The 23,216-nt window shown below is 45.1% G+C and overlaps 1 protein-coding gene across 1 annotated transcript; it reads left to right on the top strand.

The window, feature by feature from the left end:
• Positions 1 to 17,009: 17,009 nt before the first annotated feature.
• Positions 17,010 to 23,123, top strand: LOC308164372 (putative RNA-binding protein 46; the record flags this gene model as incomplete). Its single annotated transcript, XM_080538476.1, has 5 exons — positions 17,010 to 17,025; positions 17,599 to 18,059; positions 18,207 to 18,416; positions 20,547 to 20,659; positions 22,988 to 23,123. The coding sequence occupies 5 exons, from the start codon at positions 17,010 to 17,012 to the stop codon at positions 23,121 to 23,123; spliced, it is 936 nt and encodes a 311-aa protein (XP_080394602.1).
• Positions 23,124 to 23,216: the final 93 nt, after the last annotated feature.

Raw genomic sequence — 23,216 nt, 5'->3', positions numbered from 1 at the left:
GTATGTATTTATCCTATATCATGATCCAAATGGTTTTCATAAGTAAGTTATGTTTGATACTATACTTTAATATGAAAATACTGTTCAGCTTAAATACATTTTCAACAAGGTGGTAAAGCTATATTTCAACAATTATGAATGATCTCATACTGTAGCTTGCTGCTCTGAAATATCTGTTTCTACTGTCTGCACTCACCTTGGAGCAGGAGGACAGACTCCTCCTTTAAAGTGTAAGGGTGTATCCTTTGACCTGTCACTCCTCATAGACACACCACTGGGAGCAGGAGACCCATCTCTCTCCCACTTGATTCTATGATAATAACACACATATGTAGTTCTTCGTCATACGTACACATATATATTGCAATGATCATCCTTTTTTGGTATTGTTCTTCTACAGAATGGCTGTCGATGGCCGATATGGGGTCTAGAGGGTTACATTTACATTGACATTTGTGGCATTTAGCAGACACCTTATTCCAAAGCGACTTACAATCAATACATTTGACTAAGCAAGTGAATCATCAATCCACCAGTCGTAGCAGGAAGAGTAATCTAGCTCAGGCCCGGGGCCATTGGCAGTCTCTGTGATAGAAGGAAAACACTTTTTTGTTTGTTTTCTTTTGTTATATAGACACTGGAGAAACTGAGAAACAGTACAAGGGGGGCAGTAGAAGTCTTGGGGGACACAGTAAAGGGGAAAAGCGGGTGTCTCAGGAGACGCAGTGCTGGGGGGCAGTAGATGTCTCAGGAGGAGCAGTTAAGGTGTAACCTGAAGAGATGGGTCTTCAGTCTCCGACTGAAGATGGGTAGTGACTCTGCAGTTAAAAATAACTTGCTTTTCAACAAGGTGGTAAAACTATATTTCACCCATTATGAATGGTCTCAGAATCAGAGTTAGGTCTCACACTATGGCCTGCTGCTCTGAGCTGCTGTTTCTATACACTCACCTTGGAGCAGGAGGACAGACTCCTCCTCTAAAGTGTAAGGGTGTATCCTTCCTCCTGTCACTCCTCATAGACACACCACTGGGAGCAGGAGACCCATCTCTCTCCCGCTTGATTCTATGATAATAACACAGATAATAACAAATATTAACATATTTGTGTAGTGCATTGCACATATATATTCTTATATACATTATATAATACATTATATTATATTATATAATTATAATTATTATAATATATAATATAATTATTATTATAATTATTATTATTATATTATATTATATAATTATATAATTATAATACATTATATTATTTTATATTTATGTAGTGATTTGTCATAGACACACGTATAGCTATATTCAAATTACAATGTTTTTCTTATGTTTCTTAACTTTGTGTGCCAGTAACTAAATGATAAGCATAATACACAGTAGACATACAGTAGACATACACAATTATGGAAAATTGGAGACTTGGGCCCGGATTCACAAAGCGTTCTTAAGGAAAAAAATGGTGAATAGCGTTTAAGAACATTCTTAGGAACATATTTTTTCTTAAGAATTGTCTTAAGAAATATCTTAAGAACACTTTTGTGAATCCGGCCCTTGGTCCATATCAATGTGTTCTCACCTTGGTCCATTCATTGAACTGTCTCTCTTCCAACTGGGACTCACAACTGGGAACAGCAGACTCCTCCTGTCCTCTTGAGTGGTAGGCTAGTAGTTAGCCTGTTACATTAATAGAGTGGTAGGCTAGTAGTTAGCCTGTTACATTAATAGAGTGGTAGGCTAGTAGTTAGCCTGTTACATTAATAGAGTGGTAGGCTAGTAGTTAGCCTGTTACATTAATAGAGTGGTAGGCTAGTAGTTAGCCTGTTACATTAATAGAGTGGTAGGCTAGTAGTTAGCCTGTTACATTAATAGAGTGGTAGGCTAGTAGTTAGCCTGTTACATTAATAGAGTGGTAGGCTAGTAGTTAGCCTGTTACATTAATAGAGTGGTAGGCTAGTAGTTAGCCTGTTACATTAATAGAGTGGTAGGCTAGTAGTTAGCCTGTTACATTAATAGAGTGGTAGGCTAGTAGTTAGCCTGTTACATTAATAGAGTGGTAGGCTAGTAGTTAGCCTGTTACATTAATAGAGTGGTAGGCTAGTAGTTAGCCTGTTACATTAATAGAGTGGTAGGCTAGTAGTTAGCCTGTTACATTAATAGAGTGGTAGGCTAGTAGTTAGCCTGTTACATTAATAGAGTGGTAGGCTAGTAGTTAGCCTGTTACATTAATAGAGTGGTAGGCTAGTAGTTAGCCTGTTACATTAATAGAGTGGTAGGCTAGTAGTTAGCCTGTTACATTAATAGAAGTTAGTGGCTTATAGTGCAGAGTGGGCCTGAGAGCCTGCCAGTACATGCCACAGTGCACACCACACAAACACATCACATCAGACCACTGAACACTTTCGTCTTCACTTTTTCTTTTGTAGTTATTATATATAATGAATGTGATAAATATAGTCAATTTAATGTAATGAATAATGAAAGTATGTATTTCTTAACTTATTAATACAATTTACTTTTATTTATGTTATTTTATTTTAAGTGGATGCAACTCTCAGATTGTTTAATTTCTTAAGGCTACAGCATGTCCATTAGCATTAGCATAGCACAGCCATTTTGTTATATTATATTATATTAAGCTTTGTCATTAGAATGCTAGGATTACATTAACTACGTGACTCGTTCCATCCAACACAATATTTTTCCATTTAAGTCTTTTTTTTGTTTTCTTACTTACTGATCTTCAGTTGACAAATAATTGCAATTCTACAGAGAATAGCCCTTCTTCTCTTGGCATTCCTCTAACGTCCTCAACACTTTCACTTTCCATTCTGGGTAAACAGGGCAGGGTAGACAGACAGGTAGTGACTAGTGATGCATTATTCTTTATTCATTTTCCCATTGGCCCTCCTCCACCCCTCCATAAACATTGTCATTAAAAAAAGAACACAACACATGAGAGATACATGATTGATTTATTCAATACAGTTTTTGATAATGAAAGTAATGAATAATATGTTTATCCAGTACATGCAAAGAATAATTCTAAATGACTAATGTACATCAACAGAAGGTGCAGCTTGCTGTAGTAGTCTGGAAGATCTTAGGATCAGTATCACACTTTGACATAAAATGGAGGCTTTGCATGTAACGTTCCTATTAGGAATGTCAAGGCCTACGTAAATGACACATCAATGGATTAAAGGAAGTATGCAACTGCATAGTGCATCTCATTATAAAGCTTCTTCGGGGTATTGTCCCAAAAGTCCATCAAATTGCTTTTGATGACATTAGACTTTGAGATAGACATAGGAACCGGGTTGCAAAATGTTTGAAGTTTGAAGAACTCTTAGCATCTCTAATATTCATGTTCTCATTTCAACGGATGAATTTGAATTTCAAAGTAGTTTCCCCAGGATTTCATAGACTGTAAAAAGTCAATATCTAGTAAAAACAAAAAAAATGAATAATAATGTTTACAAATATATTACATTTCATTAGTTCAACAAGGATTATACAGTATATTAACTATATTTAAAACAATTCATCTTTCTCTGAATCTGGTCACTGATAATCCTCATCGTCCGCAAAATTGTTATCTTCATATGTATCATTTTTCATGTTTTGTTCATCGTCATATTCATCCACCTCCTCATAATTGTCCATATCTTCATGATAATCATCATCGTCCTCATCTTTATCATGCTCCTCATCATTATCATCATTATCCTCATACTCCTGAGGATCCTCCCCTATATCGTCAATCTCATTATAATAATCCTCCTCCTCATCATCATAAATATCCTCATTATCATCATCATCATCATCATCATAAGTATTAATATCATAACCATAATCCTCCTCATCATCATTAATTTCATAATCCTCCTCATCATCTATGTGATGCCCAGTTAGAGGTAATGTGATCTTCTCTTCTTGACACTGACCAGCTGCGATATTCTTCGGGTTTCCTTCAACAGTCTCCTTCGGGTCTGCAGTGTTAGTGTCCCTAGTTGCTTGCTCAACAGTTGCCTTATGTTGTTCAAGTTCAATATTCTCTCCACTTGTATCATGCTTGAGTTGAGAGTTCTCTTGTTTCACGTCTGAATTCAACTTGGAGGTGTCGTCCTGCTTTAGCTTGCTGGTTCTCTTCTGCCTTTCAGAAATCCTCTCATCAGGATCTTCCTCCTCTTTAACTTCCTTCTTCATCTTTTTGCAGGCACTCTGTCCATCCTCGTCCTCAGACTCACTTCTCTCCTTAGAAAGAAAATAAGACACATTGAACTTGCACTACAGTTACTGTCATTGGCGGCATGCCGTCTTCAGGGAAGGAGCTGAGAAGGACAGCGATCTCTTCTAGGAAGTGGCCACGCTTACCTGGTAGATGATATAAACTCCTCAAAAAAAGTTTGGAAACGTTATTTCGGTCGATTATTCCTCCCCTTTAATAATACCAATTGGTATTGTATTTTATATCGTTGTTGGGAAGCCTGATTTTGGAATTTTGGGGGGGGCCTCTACCCACATGTTTAGCTGTGTTGCTCCTTCCACGAATGCATGATCCTTACAAGTGTACCTCATTGTAAAGGTGACTAATCAGGCTTTCCAACGATATAAAAAACAATACCAATTGGTATTATTAAAGGGGAGGAATAATCGACCTAAATAATGTTTCCAAACCTTTTTTGAGGAGTTTATAACAACAATAGATTTGTCGTAAAACATAGCTCTTCAAAGGCTTTATGACTCCACCATAGACCCTTTACAAAGCCTGCATAGATGCTCATTTCATTCATGCACATTTGTAAAATAATCAGATATGGATCTGTTATTACTGTAGTAAGATGTTGTTAGAGATTATTTTTGACGTGTGTACTGTATGTAGACTTTATAGCATTTGTATGAAGGCATTCTTGTGAAGTAATAATATTACTCATATTGATATTATCGCTGTGATAGAGGTTGGATCAAAGCATCTTCAAGGTCTTTAGGTATCTTTTTTTAGGCTTAGCATCGACAGCGTTGGAAATCATTGAGGATGCTAAAACAACCAGAAGCTGCTGGGGAAACCTGAGGGAAGGTTTGAATTAAAATAACACAATAGCTAATAACATTACCTCTTTGATTCTCTTTAATGTAGAATCCCTGCTTGTATGTCCCTCACTTCCAGTGACCTCGCATAAGTTGTGTCCACGGAGTGCCGGGACAGTGTAGTGTGGTCTGACGTGGCTCTCGCAGTAGGAGACAGAGCAGGTCAGACAAGTCTTCACCGCTTTGAGCTTCTGGCCAGAGCAGAAATCACAGGCTTGGTCCCCAGGCCCAGCGTAGTTGTGAGCAGGGAGGGCAGGACTGAAGCCTGCCTGTTGGTGAGCCTGGAGCACCTTGGCCAAGGCTGCGTTAGTGTTCAGCTCCGGTAGGGTGCTGAAGCTCTTACTGCACTGGGGGCACACGTAGTCTCCTGCAGGGCCGGGCTGGGCCCAGTATGTACTGATGCACTGTTTGCAGTAACTGTGTCCGCATGGAACGGAGACCGGGTCCCTCAGCGCCTCTGAACACACGGAGCACCTGAACTGGTCCTCAGTCAGCAGACTGACACCGACACCGAACTCACTGCAGACGGAGAGTTGGAGACGAGAGGGAAGCTTAGTTCGTGACGTTAGAATTATAAGGTTCTATCTCCATTTTTGTCAAAATTTAGTTTTTTCCATTAGGTATTTATTAATGCCTGTGTGGTGTTATTTTTAAAATTTTGACATTTTTAAGTTAGTAATTCATAAAATACAAAGGTTCCATCTCACAAAACATAATGGAATGTAAAAACTTTGACGCTCAATTTCTCTGAACTGCCCTAAACGGAAATAGAACCTTATCATTCTGAGCTCACGAGTTGTCTAATGTGTAAAACCTTCCACACATTCTTTCAGGCCACAGTATATCAATATAGGCTGCTATTTTCAACCGACTCACCTTAGGTCAGAGGGACAGTCTTCTCTTTTCAAGTTTATCGGTCTATCCATTGAATAATCACTCTTCATACTCAGACAACTAGGGGTCGAAGACTCCTCCCTCTCTTGTTTGACACTATTATTTTCAAAGAAATGTTAAGAAATGTTACGATTGAGAATGTTTATTTTGGTCAATTCATAATACAGATATAAAAAATGTACACAGTCACAATGCGTAACACCAGGACCAAAAAGGTGTAGGCTGAAGCCATGGCTTATTGCGCCTACCCTTTTTACATGTATAGTTTTTCCCCATGTACATAATCTTTGATCATAATCAAAACAAAATTTCACTTACGCATCTTAACAGAAAACTCAAAAGTACCAAACAAAAAACTATATTAATGCGCCTACCCTTTTTACATTAGTGGTTTTCCCCTTATGAGTGCATAAACAAGACATAGAAACATTTATAAACAACATTTTTAAACATCATTTTATACATTTATGCAAGGTTTTAAATATGTGACACGGTCTGGTGAAAAGGGCCACAACTCAGCAATTGTCAAGTCTCGCAAATCAGCAAAACATTTCTTTTTTTGACAACGTGTTTTAAGTTTTTTCTCTTATTACGAAAGTTGAAGAGTTTTAGGATCACTAAATACCTATAATTTATTAGCAAACTTTGCTAGTTTTAGAATAGTTCTGGGGGGGGGGGGGGGGGGGTTCCGGTGGTTCCAGGGGCGTAGTAGTAGTTCTTTGGACCAAGAAACCAATCAAAGTGACAAATAAACAAAGATATCACAACAAGATGGCGGCTACTTCATTGGAAATGAGGATATCTTCCACTACAGTATCTGAAATAAATATACACTATTTTGTATGAAGAAAATACAAAAAACACTTTCTAAACACATTATGTGTGTGTGTGTGTGTGTGTGTGTGTGTGTGTGTGTGTGTGTGTGTGTGTGTGTGTGTGTGTGCGTGTGCGTGTGTGTGTGCGTGTGTGTGCGTGTGTGTGTGTGTGTGTGTGTGTGTGTTTGCTGAGCATGTGAGAAAGATAGAGAGAATGATGAAAACAAAACGTTGTCATTAAAGTTCAGGCAGAATTCTCTTTTTGAGAAGATCAGAGAATTCTGTTCTGATGAGGCATGAAACATCACATGCCCTCCACCAAGTTCACTAGATGTATTCTGGTATAATGATAAATGCATACACACGGGCACAACACAATTATTCTTCTTCAACTTCAGATTATGAAACAAAACTGAAAAATGACATGCCCTACTTGAGGACTTTTTCACCAGACCCTGTCACATATTATTTCATCAACAATGACACATCTCACAGCAGTACACACTGGCTACACTTACCTTGGGCCATGGAGACTGACTCCTCCTTTAAAGTGTGCTGGTATATCCATTGACCGGTCACTTTTCATCGTCAGATAACTGGGAGCAGGAGACCCCTCCCTCTCCTGCATGACACTGGGATTCATTTAAGAATGTTGTTCATCTCTAAGAAATATTGTCTTCGAACAGCAGGTTTTAAACATTATTTCATCAACAATGAGACCTCTCACAGCAGTTCACACTGGTTACTTTAACAAATCAGTATCAACCTAGCCTCCAAATTAACAGCTTCATTTGCTACCTGAACATCGCTGGTTCAAATCACACTTTTATTTTGTTACTAATTGTTGTTGCTAATGCTAATGTTTGATAATGCCTTCCCCTGACAACTTACCCGTACCTTAACCCCTCAAAATGAACGCCTAATACTGCCTAACCGCCACGCAAGGACTGTCTGATCATCTAATTATGTGTAGTTATGTGTTTTTAGCATGTTGATGTTCTATCAGCATGCTGTGATGTGCTAAACATGCAGTTAGATGTTCGTAGCAAAGTTCCTTTTTAGTGCTAGCTATTAGCAGCTGTTTTGTCTGTGTTTTGATTCAGAGCGCGTTTCTCCGCTATTTGGTTTGAGGCCTAGCAACATTCAAATAAGCATATCTTCTTCAACTACTTCTTAACCAGACCCTGTCACATATGTGACACGGTCTGGTCAATTGTCCGCAAGTCGGCATCGGATTTAATGTTTAGACTTTTCTTTTGAAAAATGTTAATACATTTCAGCGTTGTTGAAAATCAGTGACACACTCACTAGACAACTAACACAGCTTGTTTTGTGAGCCTGCTAACAATGTAAAATAGTGTTATAGTTAACTGGATAGCAGTGAATCCACCGAATCCATTGCATTGCAGTATTTTGGCTTGACTAGCAAGTTTGTGTTGTGATTCTCAACAATGTTGAAATGTATTCCTGTGTGTCAAAATAAAAGTCTAACCACCATTTTGATTGGTTGCCGACTTAAGGCCCAAATGACCAGACCGTGTCACATATTCATTTGGAGACTAGGTTGTTTTTTTATGCACTCACCTTGGGCCATGGAGACTGACTCCTCCTTTAAAGTGTGCTGGTATATCCATTGAGAAGTCACTTTTCATAGTCAGACAACTGGGAGCAGGAGACCCCTCCCTCTCCTGCATGACACTGGGATTCATAAAAAATATATACTGTTAGCCACAATCTGTAATTCACTCTCAGACAGAACTTTCTCGCATGAGGGCTTCTGCTCCAGACTGGGGCGCAGTATTCCGCTGCAGAGAAGACCAGGGCTTGGGTGGATATTCTTAGCGTCTTAGCGGAGGCTCCCCAGGTTGTACCAGCAAGGCGGCGGATCAGCGCGGCCCTGGATGTCACTTTGGCCTTGACTTCTTCCAGGTGTTGTTTGAAGGATAATGTCCGATCCAGGCGCACTCCAAGGTACTTCGGGGCTTGCTGGACCTCCAGACATTTGTTGTCAACGCGCACCTCAAGTTCCCTCCTGGCTTCTCTGGTGCTAAGGTGGTATGCCGCTGCGACTGTCTTTCCGACACTGAGTTGTAGACGCCACCTTCGAAGGTATGCTACCAGTGTGCCTATGTCTACGTTAAGACCCTCTTCCATCGCCTTCCACGTAGGTCGGCTCAGCATGATGGCAAGATCGTCTGCGTAGCCATACTTTCTAGATGCTGTATCAGGTAGGTCGTGGATGTAAACGTTGAACAGCATCGGCGAGAGAACAGACCCCTGAGGTACCCCGTTCCTCAGTCTTCTGAGCCTACTGCACTGGCCACTGCTGGTCTGTAAGATGAAGCTGCGGTTGGAAAGTGTCTCCATGATGAACTTCACCATGTGGCGGTCCGGTATTGTCCTCAGCAGCTTCAGGTGAAGTCCCCGGTGCCACACGGTGTCGTATGCAGCAGTCAGATCCAGGAAAGGTCGACGTGGCTATCAATACCTCCCTCAGAATAATTACTGGATGCTTGAAGCCTACCCCTGTGTCCCTCTTGCCAGTCCTCGCGGGAATAGCACCGGCCGGCCTCCGACGGGAGGCTGCCACCCTCGCCCTGGCCAGGAAGGCACAAAAGCATGACTGGCACATCCTGCACAACACCACCATAACACCAGCACCTCCAAGCCGACTCAAGACCCGCCACCCTTACAACAAGGCAGCACAAGCCATGCTCAACTCCACCTCTGAGGACATCTCCAGAGATGCATGGTTGGCAGCAGCTTGGAAGCAGGAGTGGGAGTCAGCCGGGCCCTCCCGAATCCACCGCTACATCTGGGACCCAGGAGATGGCGCCATTGGAGGAGACGACCTACCACGCCGGCAATGGACCACACTGAACCGTCTACGAACTGGTGTCGGTCGCTTTAAAACATCAATGAAGGCGTGGGGCCTGGCGGACAGTGCGGCATGCGAGTGCGGTGACCCAGAGCAGACCGCCGACCACATAATCACCATCTGCCCCTTATATAGACCACCCTCAGAAGCCAGCCTCTTCGACCTAGAACCAGAGATGCGGGCATGGCTACGCGACACCGAGTTGGACCTCTGACGTTACACGAAAGAAGAAGACAGAACTTTGGATGCAAGCAAGACCACTAACACTCTGTGACATCATCAGGAAAGTTTACACAAATGTGTCACGTTCTAATGCTTTGGTCTGCTGTCATCGGGATCTGATGTAATGATCTGACTTTTCTTTAGAAAAATGTCAATACATTTCGGTGTTGTTGAAAATCAATGACACATCCCTACGTCAACTAACACAGCTTGTTTTGTGAGCCTGCTAACAATGTAAAGTAGTGTTCTAGTAAACTAGGTGGGGATTACTCACCGAATCCATTTCGTTGCAGCATTTTGGCTCGACTAGCGAGTTTGTGTTGTGATTCTCAACAACGTGTTTCAAAAGAAAAGTCAGAACATTTTGATTGGTTGCCGACATGCGGACCAAAAGAGTAGAATGTGTCCCAAACGTTTGAAGCTATATAGTGTTTGTTTATGTTCCTTTTGTTCTCACCTTGTGCCAGGGGGGTTGACTCCTCCTTCCAGGTTCGCTGTAGTATCCACTGACCTGTCACTCTTCAAACACTCTTCATTTAACTGCCTTTTACTGTGTAACTGCATTTTGTGCGATTTACCTGCACTCTGGAATTTGGGGTGTGAGGGTTTCTCCGGGGTGGTGTGACGATTCACTGTAAATCAGTATGTATATGTTACGGTACATGTGGGAATATTGTACATGTGGGAATACGGTACATGTGGGATTACGGTACATGTGGGAACGGTACATGTGGGAAAACTAGGGTTAGAGTTAGGTGCTAGGGTGCTACGGTTAGGGTTAGGGTTAGGGTTAGGGTTAGGGGTAGGGTTAGGGTTAGGGTTAGACATGCCAGCATGTACCAAGTCGACATAGTACCTAACCCTAACCCTAGTTTTCCCACATGTACCGTATTCCCACATGTACCGTAACATATACACATGACCAGCATCAGCTAGTGCAGGAGACTCTCTCTCTCTCTTTTAAATTCTTACACAACTACAGCATGGTAGCCATTTTTATCTGCATTAGTCATTAAAAAGCTATCACATCGAATACCTGGTTGTTACTGACACTACTGTACCTTTGCATGCAACTTAAGTCTTTGTTGTTACTTACTGATGTTGAGTTGAGGAGAATGATTGAAATTCAGTCCTTGTTCAGTGCTGTGTTAGTCCTCTCGACATTTCTCTGATATACTTTCAGTTTCAATTCTTGGGAAGCACAGGGCAGGGTACAAAGATGGGTAGTGACTAGTGATGCATTCCCTTGTCTCTTTTTTTCATTGGCCCTTCTCCACCCTCTCCTCGTTGGGTAACACCTTTAATCCTTATTTCCCTTCCAATTGTTTTCTATTATACTCAATAAAAAAAAAGAAATCAAAACAAATATTAAAACAACAAGGGGGATAACTTTCTTTTTTATTTCACTCTAATTCGATTATTATACTACATTTTGTAGTTTCTTAAAACATACTCTAACTTACTCTATCCCTCATCATCTCATACTCTGGAGCGTTGTTAATGTGGTTTACCTGGGCAAGGGACAGTGGAGGCTGGTGGATGGAGAGGACTACTCGTGACGTTAGAATTATAAGGTTCTATCTCCATTTTTGTCAAAATCGAGTTTTTTACATAATCTGATCCATTAGGTGTTTATTAATTCCTGTGTGGTGTTATTTCTAAAATGTTGATTTTCTTTTGTTAGTAATTCATAAAATACAAAGGTTCCATCTCACAGATGAAAGCACAGGTGGGTATACCTGCTGGGCATTGCTGCCTGTCGCACCTCCGACGGTGCCAGTGGGCTGACTGCAGGGTCGTCAGCCGGGAGCCACCCTTCACTGATGTTTCGCTCCTTTAATCCCGGAACATCTCAAGGTGGTGGAGCAGTGACAGGGACATCTCCCTGCCACTCCCTGCAGCCAGCCCTAGGATCCTCCTTTCCCCCACGCCTTGTCCTTTCTTCTGAGCCAGAGCCAGAAGCTCCCTTGTTCAGCCTCCTCCGCCAGGTCTTTGAGCGCCTTTCTCAGCTTGGATCCTGTGATCCCCAGCGACCTCAGGAGCCGCTGTGTAGATGTTCCTGTATAGCCTCTGCACCCAACTTCCACAGGATAGGTGACTGCCCTCCACCCTGCTTGCGAGCACGCAGCTGCCAAGTCTGTGTACTTTTCCTTCTTTCTCTCGAAGGCAGCCTCCATCCCCTCTTCCCATGGAACGGTCAGCTCCACCATGATGACTGTCCTCATCGGGGTAGACCAGAGTACGACATCTGGCCGAAGGGAGGTTGATGTGATCTCGTGTGGGAACTTCAGCTGTCGATCGAGGTCAGCTCTCATGTTCCACTCTCCTCCAGGAGACAGGAGGGACCACTGCTTCGTGCTGCTGCCCTGACTTTCTCCCCCTTGCCGGACAAACTGGATCCGCTGCTGTGATGTGACTGGGCTGCTCTTGTTTGATTCCAGTCTGCGTGCTTCCAGAATTTCTGCTAGTTTGCTCAGCACCCGGTCGTGCCGCCATCTGTACCGACCCTGCGTCAGTCCCGCCTTGCATCCAGAGAGGATGTGTCGCAAGTTTGGGTTGTTGGCGTTGCAGAGTTGGCAGGTCTCCTCTGTGCCGTACCAGAGGTGCAGGTTCCGGGAACTGGGAAGGGTGTCGTAGGTGGCCCTGATCGAGAAGCTCAGCCTTGCTTGGGGCAGCCTCCACATATCCTTCCATGTGATGGCTCTGTTGATCACAGCCTCCCACGTTGTCCACCTTCCTTGCTGTTGTTGGCCCACGGCTCTGATTTTGTAGCACTCCTCTTCGATCTTTACGACTTCAGAGATCACTAGATCTTTCCTTTCCTTCCTCGTTGCCTTGGACCACATCTTGGGTGCTGATCCCCATCCAAAACCAGTCCTGCCTGGCTGCAGCACCCCGACGATCTCCTGGTGTTTCAAGCGATTGATGGCCTGGTCAACTGCCTGCGTGGCATCCCACTTGCGTCCTGTGCGAACCTGGGCCTTGCTGTGTTGGACAAACGGGTCGGGTGAGTCTCTCAGCTCGAACACGAGTCTCACTTTCTCCTGTTTATAGCCCAGGCTGATGGATTTCAGTGGGAGCTTCAGTGTGGTTCTTCCAAACAGCGCTGTATTAGTGAGGCAGCGGGGAAGGCCCAGCCACTTGCGGATGTAGTTGTTGGCTTTTGCGTCCAACTTCAGCACTGTTGTTAAAGTGATGTCACACAACTTCAGGGGCCACATGAGACGTTGGTATAAGGTGAACTGGTAACACCACACCTTGAATTTCCCTGGCAGGAGGCTTTGGTCGATCTTCTTCAGGCCGTCCAAGAGCTGGGAAGTGACAGAAGAAGCCATGTGCTTGTCAGAAAGGTCAGCCGTGTAAAGCCTTCCGAGGCTTCGCACAGGATGGTCCACTAGCAGCGGGATCTTCTCGCCATCCACTGAGAAAGAGATGTTGTCATTCCGGACTCCTTTCCTGATTGAGAGACTGCGGGACTTAGTTGGTTTTATCCTCATCCGGGCCCATGTTAGGAGCTCCTCAAACCTCTTCAGAAGTCTCGCTGTGCACGCTGCTGTCTGAAGGAGTGTGGTGACATCATCCATATAGCTCCGTAGGGCTGGGAGTCGCAGACCTGACTGGGATCTGATTCCTCGGACCATCTGTCTTCCGCCGATTAGGATGATCTCAAACGCTGCTGTGAAAAGGATGGGGGAGATCGAACAACCCATCGCTATCCCTTTCTCCAGCCGGTGCCAACACGTTGAGAACTCCTGGGTTGTGTAGCATACATGGAAGTTGTTAAAGTAGGTTGCTAGTAGGCTCTGGATGCACGGTGGTATGTGGAAGAATTTGAGGGCAAAATGGATGAGCTGGTGGGGAACAGACCCATATGCATTTGCAAGGTCCAGCCAAACGACGTGCAGGTCTGATTTGCTCCGCTTCGCTGTCTGGATCTGTTCCCAGATCATAGCCGAGTGCTCCACGCAGCCAGGAAATCCTGGGACGCCTGCCTTCTGACAGCTGGTGTCGATGTAATTGTTTGCCAGGAGGTAGCTGGTCATGCGCTTTGCCATCACTGAGAAGAAGATCTTCCCCTCCACATTCAATAAGGCTATGCCTCTGAATTGGCTGATGTTATGGGAGTCTTTCTCTTTCGGGATGAAGGTAGTGACTGCTCTGCTCCATGCTGAAGGGATGGATTCTGTTTTCCAGGCAATGCCCATTAGTCTCCACAAAAGCTTCAGGGTCGTTGGGCAGTTCTTGTATACCCTATAGGAGACGCCATTTGGTCCGGGTGCAGATGCAGCTCTCACATGCTCCACCGCCTGCTTAACTTCAGACCATCTGGGGGGAGTGGTGTCAAACTGAGAAGAGGGCTCGGGTGGGAGCGGTACGTGCCCTGGGGAACCAAGGGGACTCTCCTTTTGGCTGTCACTGAGCTGGTCCTTGATGTGTTCCTCCAGCTCCTGCTCGGTGGTCTGCAGCTTCCCCGATTTCGTCTCCTCAAGCAAACCCCGGGCGTACTTGAACGGGTCCCGGAAGAAGTTCGTCCTTGCCTTTTCCTTGTTGCTTCTACGTTTCCTGATCCTTTCAGCTCGCCTCAGGTGGGTGAGTCTGGTTCTGATCTGACTCCAGAGGTTCTGCAAGCCCTCCTTCTCCTCTTCCTCAGCTCTCCTCCATGCCTTCCGCAAACGTCGCCGCTCCTTTACCAGCTGGAGGATTTCTCTCTCCCGTCTCCCGCTCTGCCTAGGAACGGTCCTCCTCTGAGGCATCTCTCCAAAACATAATGGAATGTAAAAACTTTGACGCTCAATATCTCTGAACTACCCTAAACGGAGATAGAACCTGATCATTCTAAACTCACGTAATGTTTGATACCGTTCTTCATTCCGTTCCATCTCTTACAATGAGCCTGTCCTCCCCATGTTCACCAGCCTGCACTGGTGTGGAAGTTTATTTGTTTATTTATTGGAAGGATCCCCATTACCCATAGGCATGAGCTACTTTTAGTGGGGTCCACATTTAAAACATACATTACAAATAACATTTAACATATAAAACATACTTACATTACAAATATCAAACATTAAAATAGATCATACATCATACCATTTTACATTTGGCATAATATAAAACACTTATATATCTAGTTGGAGTCCACTTTTAAAACATACATTACAAGTAACATTTAACATATAAAACATACTTTAAATTACAAATATCAAACATTGAAATATATCATACATTATACAATTTTACATTTGGCATAATATAAAACACTTAAATCTCTAGTTAAATAAAAATAGAACAAGTTACAACCATGTTAGAGAGGACTACACATTTCCATCTACGGTGCGTCACCATCTAGTGTCACAAGTAACACTGTGACCCTGCTACAAAGACACGGTGGCCTCAGCGTTACACAATCTTCACCTCCATCTTGTTCTCAAAGATGGTTATTGATGGGGCTGTCGAGCGAGAACATTTAGCCAGATGGACACTTTGTGCGACGTCACTATTATGCTCTCTCTAATGTGCTGTACGCGAGGGAGGGAGGGAGGGAGATGTACCCTCTGTACTACCACAGAGCTGTGACATTCACTCTCTCCTCTCTTTCTTTGTTTTAGCTTCTATCTCCCTCACTCGCTCCCTCTGCTTGATGGACAGTTCCCTTGGCTCTTCAGCTCACTCTCTCTCTCTCCTCCACCACACACACGCACACACACACGCACACGCACACACGCACACACACACACACACACACACACACACACGCATGCACGCAACACACACTCACACACACACACTCACACACACACACACACACATGCACTCACACACACACACATGCACTCTCACACACAGGCAATTTACTGAGTGCTACAACTAGAAGAGGCCATTTAATTAGCAGAGAGAGGGGCCTGACGCTGGTCAGAGCTGTTACACAGAGCAGGATGGTTCTACGTGACTGTTCCACAGAGCAGGATGGTTCTACGTGACTGTTCCACAGAGCAGGACGGTTCTACGTGACTGTTCCACAGAGCAGGATGGTTCTACGTGACTGTTCCACCGAGCAGGACGGTTCTACGTGACTCCTGAACACAGCGGGGAGAAGGGTTCTCCACCTGGGCTTTGTTGCCTTCCTTGGGGGGTGTACAGCCTTATGCCACTGACTTTACACACACACACACACACACACACACACACACACACACACACACTCACACTCACACTCACACTCACACTCACACTCACACACTCACACTCACACTCACAAACACACACACACTCACACTCACACTCACACTCACACTCACACTCACACTCACACTCACACTCACACTCACACTCACACTCACACTCACACTCACATCACACACACACACACACACACACACACACACACACACACACACACACACTCCATACAATCCTGGTGCATAAAACCCATGGGGCTCTATAGTCAAAATCCAAATCATGTGAAAGAAGGCCCCAGTGCTCCAAAATATAAACAATGTAGTAAATTCAATCTCTAAAGACCAGTGGTCCACGTGTCTCCAATCTTTTAAACCTGACGAATTCACTGACTGAAAATAATCCATTTATTGCCCTATTTGGTTTATTTCTGCTTTGCCCAGATACAGTATGCCTGTTAACTGGTCACGTCATGATAATAGGTGGATTTTTATTCAACTTCATCTTTACATTATGGAATATTGTGTACACATTCAGTCCATGTCATCTTCAGAGAGCTGAAGCCTGATTTGATGCAAGACTTTAGTGGCATCAGCGATCAGAGGGGAGATTTCTTTATCTGGCAGCATTAAGGACACGTACCAACAAGGCCTCCATGCTGCTCTCTCTTTTATTACAGACCACCTTACAGAACACACTCAAACTCACAACACTCACATCACCCCCCCCCCCCCCCCCCCCCCCCCCCCCCCCCCACACACACACACACACACACACACACACACACACACACACACACACACACACACACACACACACACACACACACACACACACACACACACACACACACACACACCTCTGTCAGTGACACCTGAGTAGATAGCAACACTTCCTCAGTTCTCCTTTAGGGGGTACTACAGCTACACATATGAAGCATCACTGTGGCAAGATGCCTGTAATACTGTCCTCCCTAAAACCTTTATGTGTGTATGCCTGTGTGTGTGTGTGTGTGTGTGTGTGTGTGTGCGTGTGTGTGTGTGTGTGTGTGTGTGTCCGTCTGTGTCTGTCTGTCTGTCTGTTTGTCTGTGTTTGTGTGTATTTATCTGTGTGTGTGTGCATGCGTGCCTGTGTGTCCATCCCTGTGTGTGCGTGTGTGCGTATTTCCCTGTGTGTGTGCGTGTGTGCGCGCAAGTGTGTCTGTATTTTCCTGTGTGTATTTCCCTGTGTGTGTGTGTGTTTCCCTGTGTGTGTATTTCCCTTTGTGTGGTTTCCCTGTGCGTATTTCCCTGTGTTCATGTGTTCATGTGTGTGTTTCCCTGTGTTCATGTGTTCATGTGTGTGTTTCCCTGTGTTCATGTGTTCATGTGTGTGTGTTCATGTGTTCATGTGTGTGTGTTCATGTGTGTGTTTCCCTGTGTTCATGTGTGTGTGTTCATGTGTGTGTTTCCCTGTGTTCATGTGTTCATGTGTGTGTGTTCATGTGTGTGTTTCCCTGTGTGTGTCCCCCCACCCTCCAGGCACCTTCCAGCTGTGGGGCCACACCATCCGGGCGTACTGGGCGGAGAAGGACGTGGACGAGGAGGCCATGCTGCGCATGCGCGTCCTCTACGTCCGCAACCTGATGGTGGCCACGTCGGAGGACGCCCTGCGCCTGGAGTTCTCCCGCTTCAAGCCGGGCGCCGTGGAGCGCGTCAAGAAGCACGTCAAGAAGGACTACGCCTTAGTCCACTACCACAGCCGCGAGGACGCCCTGGCCGCGCTGCACCACATGAACGGGGCGCTCATCGACGGAGCCGTGGTGGAGGTCACCCTGGCCAAGCCCGTCAGCAGAGATGGCGCCGGTGGCACCCGGCGCTGCTTCGGTAACCGTGGCTACACGGGGGTCGCAGGGGGTGGAGGAGTCGGAGGAGGAGTCGTGGGGCCGTACGGCGATGTGGGGAACGGAGTAGGAGGAGTACGAGGAGGAGGAGGACGAGGAGTGGGCTTCCTCTACCGAGAGGATGGAGGGATGGGAGGAGGAGGAGGAGGGGGGATGGAGGGGGGGACCCCACTTCGGCCTTTCAGCATGCCTCACCGCCTGGGCAGTCCTTTCATCGGAGGAGGAGGAGGAGGAGGAGGAGAGGGAGGAGGAGAGGTGGACCTGGAGAGATGTGTGTATCCCTTCTTCCCCGGGGCCAGCCTGACTCCCACCAGCCTCCACTCTCTGAAGCCAGGCCAGTTCTGCTCTGCCGTCTCCCTGCTGGACTTCTACTGCCACAAGAACAGCTGGGATCTGCCTGAGTACCACCTCTACTCCACCCCCGGGCTGGACGGCAAGCTGCTGCTCATATACAAGGTCTGTCTGGCTGGCTGGCTGGCTCTCTGGCTGGCTGCCTCTCTGTCTGTCTGGCTGGCTGGCTCTCTGTCTGTCTGGCTGGCTCTCTGTCTGGCTGGCTCTCTGTCTGTCTGGCTGGCTGGCTCTCTGTCTGTCTGTCTGTCTGGCTGGCTGGCTGGCTCTCTGTCTGTCTGGCTGGCTGGCTCTCTGTCTGTCTGTCTGGCTGGCTCTCTGTCTGTCTGGCTGGCTGGCTCTCTGTCTGTCTGTCTGTCTGTCTGGCTGGCTGGCTCTCTGTCTGTCTGGCTGGCTGGCTGGCTCTCTGTCTGTCTGGCTGGCTGGCTCTCTGTCTGGCTGGCTCGCTGGCTTTCTGGCTGGCTGGCTGGCTGAATGTGTGTCTCTGTGTCTGGCTCTCTGGTTGGTTGCCTCTGTCTGTCTGGCTGGCTGGCTGGCTCTCTGGCTGGCTGGCTGAATGTGTGTATCTGTGTCTGTCTGTCTGTCTTTGTGTCTGTCTGTCTTTCTGTCTCTGTTTGTCTCTGTCTCTGTGTCTGTCAGGCATGATAATCGCTCACCTTTCGGCGAAATTCGCCGTTTTGAATCCACAATAGGTGACCTACCTGAATCGTGTGGATCCGATGAGAATATATTTGGAGGGGGGGGGGGCGGGGGGGGTTGCTGTGGAGCGGAGTGATGTCATTCAACTTGTGTTTACAGTTGGGTTACTAGGCTACTTGTTTTTAGCCTAGCCTAGCCATTGAAGGCTACATTGCTAGTGTAGGAATACGCCATAAGCGATGGGATCTAACGCTGGCGGGCAGTGATCCTCAGGTTTTGATGTGAGTTAACACATTTCATTGGTCCCTGTTTTCCAAGAGTCTGAGGTTGAGATTTACTTGGGTGTGTTTGAGGCATTGCCGCTGGGCAAAAGATGTGTGGGCCATACTTTTGCAGAGTTAACTGACTGGTAAAGGAAACCTGGTCTCCTCTCCCTATGGAAGACAGCCTCGACACTTGCAAGTGTGGCAGAACCTGCAGCTAAAAAACGAGGCTACTGCTCTAATTGACACGGTGGCTAAAGATGCCTATTAGTACAGTAGAGAAAAAACGAACAAATCCTTTATACATTTTTTGTGTACCGGTATTTGGCCGTTTTTATTTCGGGTAGGCTATAACTAGACTATTGGTAAACATTGTAATTGGACTGAACAGCTATACTGTACATGCGTGCGCCGCTCTAATGCGTGCGCAGCGTTTTAGTAATAATAATAATAATAACTTTTATTTGTATAGCAATTTTCCTGCAAACGTTGCAGCTCAAAATGATTTAATCATTATATAATCATAATTTAATTATTTAGTCATTTAAAAGCAATATTAAAAAGATGGGTTTTTAGTCTTGACTTGAAAATATTTGCTGAGGTTGGCATCCCTATTGTACACTGGCAGTGCATTCCACAATCTGGGTGCATAAAATGAGAATGCAGCCTCACCAAATCTCTTCTTTTGTACATGTGGTACACAGAGGGGTAGTGGTGGTCTAGTGGATAGTGAGTTGGACTTGTGATCGGAAGGTTGTGAGTTCGAATCCCGCCTGAAGCCACACCACTACTAGTGTGCCCTTGAGTAAGGCACTTAGCCCTCAGTTACTCCAGGGGGAATGTCCCTGTAATTCGTAATTGTAAGTCGCTTTGGATAAAGGCGTCTGCTAAATGGCAAAATTATTATTAATTATTACAGAGAAAGCCAGCGTCAGAAGACCTGAGAGCTCTATTGGGCTGATATGCTAGCAGAAGGTCTTTCAGATATTCTGGTGCTGTGCCAGTGAGAGCTTTATAAACATAGATATAGCGGCATGCCTTTTTCTGTTGTGCATTATTGTTATGTTATTTAGCCTAATTTAATTATTCAGGAGACATTCATGACAGTCTGTCTGTCTGTCTGTCTGTCTGTCTCTGTGTCTGTCTGTCTCTATGTCTGTCTGTCTCTGTCTGTCTCTGTGTCTGTCTTTGTCTGTCTGTCTGTGTCTATCTGTGTCTGTCTGTCTCTGTCTGTCTCTGTCTATGTCTGTGTCTGTCTCTGTCTGTGTCTGTCTGTCTGACTCTGTGTCTCTGAGAGAGATGGTCACCGTGTGTTGATGCCTGTGTTGTCCACTAGGTGGTGATCTCTCTAGCGAGGAGCAGCTTCATGCCTGACAAGGTGTGCGGCGTCCTGGACGATGCCAAGGAGCTGGCCGCTCAGAACGCCTTCTGGAACCGGGGTACACACACGTACACACACACACACACACACACACACACACACACACACACACACACACACACACACACACACACACACACACACACACACACACACACACACACACACACACTAGGGATGTACCCGAATACAAATAAGTTATTCAGGAAAGCACATATAATGCGATGGAAACACATACAGATTCTACCCGAAGTTGCTTGTTATTATTCTGAAAAAAGCCATTGACATGTCTGTTCGTCAGCCATTATTTTTCTTCAAATCCATTCATATCATTGTGAATGGTCACAAGATAAAAATGCCCATTCTGTTTGCAACATAGGACTTTGATTCCACTAACTAGTCGTTTCATTTACTACACATTTTGGAAAAGTGATCACTATTCAGTAGCCGTCCCCACCAAGTCAACGCTGCCTCGATGCGAAACTCTCGCATTGGAAGTAGTAATTCACATTTCCCTTGCGAACTGCAGTAATGTTAACACTTCAAGAAACGCGAATGCAGCATCATTGGAATTTAAGATGATTCCCTTCAACTGAAGGATATTTTTCTATTATCTTTAATGTAAATCATTTCTATTTCCAATGCAAAACAGAATCTTTCAGTTTCAAAGAAAATATTTGTTTGTTTCTGGTTGTTCAACGTCCCCCAGTTAAAGGGGTGGTGGTGAGATTCAAAGCTTAGTTTAGTTAAAAAAAATAAAAAGAGAGAGAGAGATAAAACATACAGTATGATGATGTGGTGATGATGTCAATTATAAACCAATATGAATTGAACCAATATTGATTGAAGGCACAAACATTGCATTGCCAATTAATATTATATTAGAAGCTACAACATTTGCCTGATTGAATCTGACTTCCGGTATAAACCACGCCCACTTCTGGTCTTCTATCCGAATACAGATACAGATACAGATAACTTTGTAGGTTGAACAGATACAGATACAGATAACTTTGTAGGTTGAACAGATACAGATACAGATAATGTTGTAGGTTGAACAGATACGGATACAGATAATGATGTCTCTGTACACCACTAACACACGCACACACACACACATACACACACACACACACACACACACACACACACACACACACACACACACACACAACCTGGTTGAGTGAGAGACACTGAGCCAACACACTGTGTCAACACGATCAGACACACTCAGATCAAACACTCCGCTCAACTACCTGTTTATTGACCTTTCCTCTCCTCTCCCCCTCTTCTCTCTCTCCCCTCCTCTTCTCTCCCCCTCTTCTCTCTCTCTTCCTCTTCTCTCTCTCTCTCCTCTTTTCTCTCTCTCTTCCTCTTCTCTCTCTCTCTCTCCTCTTTTCTCTCTCTCCTCCTCTTCTCTCTTTCTCTCCTCTCCTCTCCTCTTCTCTCCCCTCCTCTTCTCTCTCTCTCCCCATCTCTTCCCCCCCTCTTCTCTCTCTCTCTCTCCTCCTCTTCTCTCTCTCTCCTCTCCTCTCTCTCTCCTCTCCTCTCCTCTTCTCTCTCTCCTATTTTCTCTCCTCCTCTCCTCTCTCTCTCTCTCCTCCTCTTCTCTTTCTCTCCTCTCCTCTTCTCTCTCTCTCCTCTTTTCTCTCTCTCTCCTCTTTTCTCTCCTCTCATCTTCTCTCTCTCTATCTCCTCCTCTTCTCTCTCTCCTTTCCTCTTCTCTCTCCCCTTCTCTCTCCTCCTCTCCTCTCCTCTCTCTCCTCTTTTCTCTCCTCCTCCTCTTCTCTCTCTCCTTTCCTCTTCTCTCTCCCCTTCTCTCTCCTCCTCTCCTCTCCTCTCTCTCTCCTCTTTTCTCTCCTCCTCCTCTTCTCTCTCTCTCTCTATCTCCTCCTCTTCTCTCTCTCTCCTTTCCTCTTCTCTCTCCCCTTCTCCCTCCTCCTCTCCTCTTCTCTCTCCTCCTCTCCTCTTCTCTCTCCTCCTATCCTCTTCTCTCTCCTCCTCTCCTCTTCTCAATTCAATTTCAATTTCAATGGGCTTTATTGGCATGGGAAACATACATTTACATTGCCAAAGCATGTGAAGTGTGAAGATCAAAAACAAAAATAATGTAATGTACATACATGTACATACTAGAATAAATAAATAGATTACATACTAGATTACAAATAAATAGATTACAAATAGATTACATACTAGAATAAATAAATGAAATAAAACTTATTTAAATTCTTATGGTGGTTTTAGCCCATTTGATTGCCTTTTTCTATCACAGCAGCTAACAAATCTTGCTCTCCCCCCTCTTCTCTCTCTCTCTCTCCGTTCCAGATTATTCCTTCCTGAACGAGGGGTCTCCTGGGAGCTTGTCTCCCTCCCCCTGTTCCCTCTCCGACCAGCACCGGCCTTCTAGCGTACGGCTGTCGAGCCTACCCCTACCCCGCCTACCCCCTCCCCCCTCTCTCCCCCCCTCTCCCCCTGACCGCACAGACACCCCAGAGGCTCTTCATCCCCAGCCAGTCAGGGTTCTTCTGACCCCGTACCACAGGTAAACACACACACACACACACACACACACACACACACACACACACAAGCAGGGTTCTACCCAGGATGTTTGAACAGCGT

Source organism: Nansenia antarctica (assembly GCF_963989245.1).
Source record: "Nansenia antarctica genome assembly, chromosome: 8".
NCBI classification, from domain to species: Eukaryota; Metazoa; Chordata; class Actinopteri; order Argentiniformes; family Microstomatidae; genus Nansenia; species Nansenia antarctica.
Note: the sequence above shows the minus strand (reverse complement) of the source record. Positions and strands in the feature narration are given on the sequence as shown.